This window comes from Aplysia californica, unplaced genomic scaffold (genome assembly GCF_000002075.1).
Source record: "Aplysia californica isolate F4 #8 unplaced genomic scaffold, AplCal3.0 scaffold00515, whole genome shotgun sequence".
NCBI lineage: Eukaryota > Metazoa > Mollusca > Gastropoda > Aplysiida > Aplysiidae > Aplysia > Aplysia californica.
Window position 1 is genome coordinate 547,921 of NW_004797785.1, and position 6,618 is coordinate 554,538.

At 43.5% G+C, this 6,618-nt stretch overlaps 1 protein-coding gene across 1 annotated transcript in view; it reads right to left on the minus strand.

The window, feature by feature from the left end:
* LOC101858731 (zinc finger protein 277) overlaps window positions 1-5,868 on the minus strand; it is a 22,399-nt gene extending 16,531 nt beyond the window's left edge. Inside the window, exons 1-3 of the mRNA XM_013086869.2 lie at window positions 5,542-5,868; window positions 1,443-1,662; window positions 417-508 (exon numbers count right to left, since the gene is read on the minus strand). Of these exons, the coding sequence (XP_012942323.1) occupies window positions 417-508; window positions 1,443-1,662; window positions 5,542-5,776 (547 nt within the window). The 5' untranslated portion in view covers window positions 5,777-5,868. The remainder of the gene's footprint in view (window positions 1-416; window positions 509-1,442; window positions 1,663-5,541) is intronic.
* Window positions 5,869-6,618: the final 750 nt, after the last annotated feature.

Below are 6,618 nucleotides of genomic sequence, written 5' to 3' on the forward strand. Positions count from 1 at the left end.
CCCTCACTCCACCGTACCTCCATCCTAAGGACCCCTCACTCCTCACTCCATCGTACCTCCATCCTATGGACCCCTCACTCCTCACTCCATCGTACCTCCTACGGACCCCTCACTCCATCGTACCTCCTATGGACCTCTCACTCCATTGTACCTCCTATGGACCCCTCACTCCTCACTCCATCGTACCTCCTATGGACTCCTCACTCCATCGTACCTCCTATGGACCCCTCACTCCATCGTACCTGCATCCTACGGACCCCTCACTCCATCGTACCTCCTATGGGCCCCTCACTCCATCGTACCTCCTAGGACCCCTCACTCCTCACTCCATCGTACCTCCAATGGACTCCTCACTCCATCGCACCTCCATCACACCTCCATCCTGCCAGGAAAGCGCCCCCCTCACGCGGCCTTACCTTCGTCCTTAGTGCCCGAGTTGGTGACAATCTTGGAGCAGAACTCGGACAGAGGCTTCTCCTCCAGACGTTTCTTCCAATAGCTCAGGTACCTGGAGTGGGGGAAAAATGGAGAGGTGGTAAAGCTGAGGACTTTCTACTCAAATGTGAAGTCAGTCTTGTTGTATGGATGCTTTTGTTTTAGTAAGAGTTTTACGGCACTTGCAACACAACAAGGTCATATAAGTGCCCAAGATTAGAGGTGTTACAAGAGAGTAACAAACACAAAAAAGAAGGAGGGGAGATAAAGATGATAGATGTTTGATAGGAAAGAAGAAGCAAACCTCGCCAGAGCACCTGCCAACTACCTACTGTATGGATGAGAGACATGGAACGCATCACAGACTTGCATAAAGAGGATCCAGGTTTTCTTTGGATGGAGGGTGGGGGGAGGAGGGGAGAGAAGGAAACAGTCATCATGTTAGAATGTAAGTCTTGTGTGTGTGTGTGTGTGTGTGTGTGTGTGTGTGTGTGTGTGTGTGTGTGTGAACATTGTATGTGATTTTTTTTCTTTTTCTAGAATGTAGGCGTTTGCAACCCACGCTGAGAGGGAAACAACGTCCCAACAGAAAGACCTGGACACTTGATATAAATTCTGCCTGAACAAGGAATTGATCTTGGAACTTCTGCATGTGACAGCAAGGTGCCGAACTGCTACACCACAGATGCTGGTCAGATCTGTTTACAAACATATATGAACATTATGCACAAAAAGAACCCCATTGCAAAAACCGTCAGCTGCTCACAAGGCCAGCCCCAACGTGTGAGTGAGAATGAAAAGCCTTCTCTAGACCTGTTCCCTCACGAGACCTTGCAACCCCATTGCCTTCTTGTCGCATCTCCATTTTTATTAAACAGTGAAAATGTGACTTCTTCTTAAGCTCACTCTTTGTTATGAACTGTATTCACTGTTATCAAAAATGGAGATACGACAAAAAAGCACTGAGGTCACGACCTGCTCCCACAAAGACAACTATAACGACTCACTCTGACAGGTTGGCCACAAAGTTCACGTCGGCGATGAGGAACTTGTGTGTGAGGATCAGGTGAGCTAGGATGTCTTCCTTGCTGTCGGAGACGTACGAGCACTGCGGGCACGGCAGATTGGCCACTGTCTCCGCACCGGGGGATGCCTCACCGCTCCCATCCTTGGAGCCAAAGGTCAGGGTTTCCAGGACCGGCTTCTCCCCCACATCTGTCCCAGAATCTGCAGCAGTCAGGAGAAAATAATTTTGTTTGGTTTAGTAGAGGTTTTACGGTGCTGGCAACTGCATAAGGTCATATATGAGTAGAGAAACTGGTAATTCCACTGACTTTTGGGCCGGATTTAACTTTCGTGAAGTGGACCCACTGTATTTACAGGTATCAAATTAATGCGCATTATGGATTTAGCCATAGCAACAGTGGGGGGTTTCAGGGACATGCGATTAAATGTAGAACAACGCAAACTATTTTTAGGTAAGGCGGCCGTCTGCGTTTGAAGTCATGCAATTATTTTACGAACGTGCCATCGAATCCCGGTCCCGGAAGGTTTTGGGGTTTTTTTTCTCTTCTCCTCCTCCCGACTGACAAACAGTTTGTTCCAAAAATTATAATTTGTTGCTTTGTAGTTTTTAAAAAATGTATATTATTATATTAGTGATGAAGCATGCAGGAGGGGGCGGGGTGTAGTAAAATCCTCTGGCGTCTTTACTGCAGTTTTTGTGCGGTTTATTGTCTTTGCGTTTACCGTGTTTTAATTTCAAGCACAGCGTTCTTAACCCTCGTCCTGCGGGGGCCGGGTTTATGTTGCCCGATAAGCCTATTTCGGCACCTCGCCTGCGTTCTGGTCCCGTGTGAGTCTAGCCCCTGGCTCAGCGCACACGCACCGAGCACCATCTCCCCTTGAATTCGGGTCCCGAGTCGGATCCGCATTCACGTAGCTCAAGTGTGTGTGTGCGTCAGTCTGCTTGAGTTTGTGTGCGTTTGTGGCCTTCTTCTTGAACCGCCTGTGTTGGTTCGTAACCGAGGTATATGTCTCGTTCAAAACATGCCAAGTTGGTAGCTCTAGATGTTCGTCCAATGAAATTGACCCACTTAGACACGAGGAGCTCGAAAGGACAGTCAGGAAACAAGACTACCATTTTTCTATACAAAATCTTTCAAATGAGCTAGATCTAGATTTTGTATGAAATGATACTACCTGATAAAAAAACAACTTGCTTATATTCGATAATTTTGAATACCATTGAGCAGGTACCATTGTCTTCAGCTTATGAGAGGGGGATATTCATGTGTTTGTAACACTTTATAAATAGAAAGCTATGAAAGATGGAGCGTTATTTTCATCTTCGATTAACACACTCCCACGGTATTCATGGCGAAAACACACGTTTCCCGGCGAGCGGGCACTGTACACCAACAGTAGGCCTACACACTGAGTGACCCCGGCAGCCTGCCCAGAACGTCTGATGTAATCGGTTGCTGATAAGATTCGCATCTCAGCACAGACTCAGGACAAGAGTTTTAAATCTTACTGTTCTGAGTATCAACGACCTAGATCTAAGTGATCTTCCATCATGTCCAAGTACTAGAAATTTCGAAATGTTATTAAAATAGGCTACACCAAAAACATGTCATTCCACACGGTAGCCTACCTCCACGTATCCCAGGAAGAGATGACACACCACAGTACTAAAATTAGCACCCAATCAGGGAGATGCGTCATTCTACATTAAACGGCATGTATTTTAGGGGGCTTGTCTCCTCTCCTGTTACTGTTAGTGGGAGGGGGTGAGGGGATTTTGGGGGGGGGGGGGGTTTGGGGGTTCAGGGGGCTGAGGTAGTGGGGGGGGGGGGGGGGGTTCAGGGGGCTGAGGGGGGGCTTGCCCCCTTAGCAACAATAACTATTTTGGATAGATCTACAATCTAGATTTCTAGTAACAATCTTTTTTTTAAAAACACAGTTATAAATTAAATGAAATCAAAACAATTCTATTTTAAACATTCACATTGCATGGCATTGCACAGCGAGGCTCAAAAGAAGTTCTGACTTCGTTCACTGTTGAGTTCACCAAATTTCAATTTTACAGACTTTTGTGCCACTGCTCAACATGTTTATTTTGCTTTGGTAGACAGGGGAGATAATATTTCAGCAGTCTGATAGATTCTAGATCTATTCTAGTTGAATAACAAAATAAAGTAATAAACCGATAGATTCTAAGCCTACAACTGTAACATCTGGAGCCAACATTCGGCATCTTGCGACAATCGAAGGACAGTGAACTTGTTTAACTAATTAAATAACATTATTTTAAAACTACAAGAAGATACATAACAGCAAAAATGCTTTGAAAATGATATACACAAACCGTTTTCTACAACTGCGGAATCGTTGGAATCAACGGAGGCCGCCATGTTGATATTTTATGGACTTCCGTTCATTATGCAAAAGTGTAGCATGGAAACTGGGCGACCATCTTATGGTCCAAAGACTGTTGTTCATAATGACTAACAACTCTCACTGAAGTTTCCTCCAACTATGTGACTACATAATGATATTATATTATTATTCTCAATAGGGAGAGTCTAAGATGCAGAAATTAAAGAATGTTTTTCTCAAATAGCGTGTTAACTGTACTTAATAATTCGAATAGAAAGTCCTTCCCAAAATTAAGCTTAATTAAATCGCCGATAGAAGTCAGATTAAGAGACTGTAAATATATTGTCCACTTTGCTAAAAGTCGAAACAGTTTACTACTCGTCTCCTTTATTGTCTTTAAACATCAGTGTCGTAACAACTGTTTCTGTTTGGAAATTTTCATAGGTTCTTGGACAGTTGTGTGCTTCAAGGTCTTTGACATTTTAATAATCCAAGGCTAAAGTCAGAACAAATGAATGAGGAAATCCTCAAAACAATTTTGGACATAAACCTTTCTGACTTTTTAACGACACACACACACACACACACACACACACACACACACACACACACACACACACACACATACACACACTCACACTCAAATAAACACACACACAAATAAACACACACAAATAAACACAAACTCACACACACACACACACTATTCATAAAACAGAGACGGAGTGGGAGAGCGAGAGAGAGAGAGAGAGAGAGAGAGGGGGGGTGCACGGATGGATGGACAGAGCGGAGGGAGTGAATGAATAACCCGACTGACAGACAAATAAATAGTCAAATATAAACATACATTTATTTACAGGTTGTATACATATACAATATTAATTTCCACTCACCTATTTTATACAATATTCCCACTCACCTATTTCATACAATATTACAGTATATTCCCATCCACCTATTATTTATACAATATTCCCACTCACCTATTTTATACAATATTACAGCAGATTCCCACCCACCTATTATTTACATACTATTCCCACTCACATATTTTATGCAATATTACAGTAGATTCCCACTCACCTGTTTTTTTTACAATATTATGTTTCCACTCACATATTTTATACAATGTTATGTTCCCACTCTTCTCGCAATATTATGTTCCCACTCACCTATTTTATACAATATTACGTTCCCACTCACCTATTTTATACAATGTTACAGTATGTTCCCACTCACCTATTTTATACAATATTACAGTAGATTCCCACTCACCTGTTTTTTTTTACAATATTACGTTCCCACTCACCTATTTTATACAATGTTACAGAATGTCCCCACTCACCTAAACTATACAATATTACAATATTATGTTCCCACTCACCTAGATTATACAATATTACAATATCATGTTCCCGCTCGCCTAAATTATACAATATTACAATATTATATCCCCACTCACCTAAATTATACAATAATACAATATTATGTTCCCACTCACCTATATTATACAATATTACAATATTATGTCCCCACTCAACTAAATTATACAATATACAAGATCTTATATTATGTCCCCACTCTCCTATTTTATACAGTATAACTATATTATGTCCCCACTCACCTATTTTCTACAATATTACAATTTTATGTACCCACTCGCCTATCTCGCCTATTTTATACAATATATTATGTCCCCACCATAGATATCATGTCCCCACTCACCTACTCTGAGCGGCCGCCGGAGCAGCGCCGTCCATATCCTGACCACCAGAATGACCACCACGAGACACAGCCGCAGCACGCCCAATGACGTCCTCTTGGCCAACTCCAGCGTCACCCACCACTCTTGTGACGTCACCGACCGCCGGGCCACGAGGAGGCTCGAACACACGGCGTATGGCTGGGACCAGAGCGAACCTACCAGTGCTGCCACTGCCTTCTTTATCCAGGGAAACATGTTCACATCAGTTAGTAGAAGTATCAGCCGAGAGAGAGAAAAAGGTTGAGGTATGGACTTTTTGTTGTTGCAAGAGTTTTACTGCACTTGCAAGCAACAGGCCACTCGCCTTGCTTCAGACAGACGCCTGTATCTCCCCGCGACACCCACCGGTACAAGCGGAAGAATAAAGTAAAGTAAAGTAAAGTAAAGTAAAGTAAAGTAAAGTAAGCACCACAAAACGGTCGTCGTGTAAGTCCCGAAAAGGATTGAGAAGAACAGATTATCACCACGCAACACACTTGGAGTCAGGCCACTCCAAACGGTTAGACTGTCGGAGGGGCAACACAATTAATTATTATGTTTTTAAAAATTTTATTTGACGCAGGTCCGTCTGACCTTTGACCCCCCGAGGTGTGCGAGCGATATTCACCAAGTTTGGGGAGGGTGAGAGCCTAGCCTAGACGCACTGTATAAAAGAACGTAGAGGGGCGAGCATAAGGAAGGCCTATCCTATATTGTTCTGTCGGGTCTGACAGGAGACCATGACTGTTGAAGGCCATTGTCTTGTGGCTGGCATTGGTTCAAGGGGGCAGAAAACCGTACCAGTGGCGTCGGTGGCCTAGTGGTTAGGCTCTCGGACTCGCAACCGTAAGGTTGTGGTTTCGAATCTCATCAGGGGCCCGACGTTTTGTCCTTGGGAAAAGCATTTTACATGAATTTTCCTCACTACACCCAGGTGGGAATGGATACCCGGCTATAGACAGCGAAAGATCTTGTCAGTTTGTTAGTGTTTGAGCTCTTAATCAGCTGCTTGCACTGTATGCTTCCCGGGAAGCTGAGAATGTTTCGGAGTGTTCTAT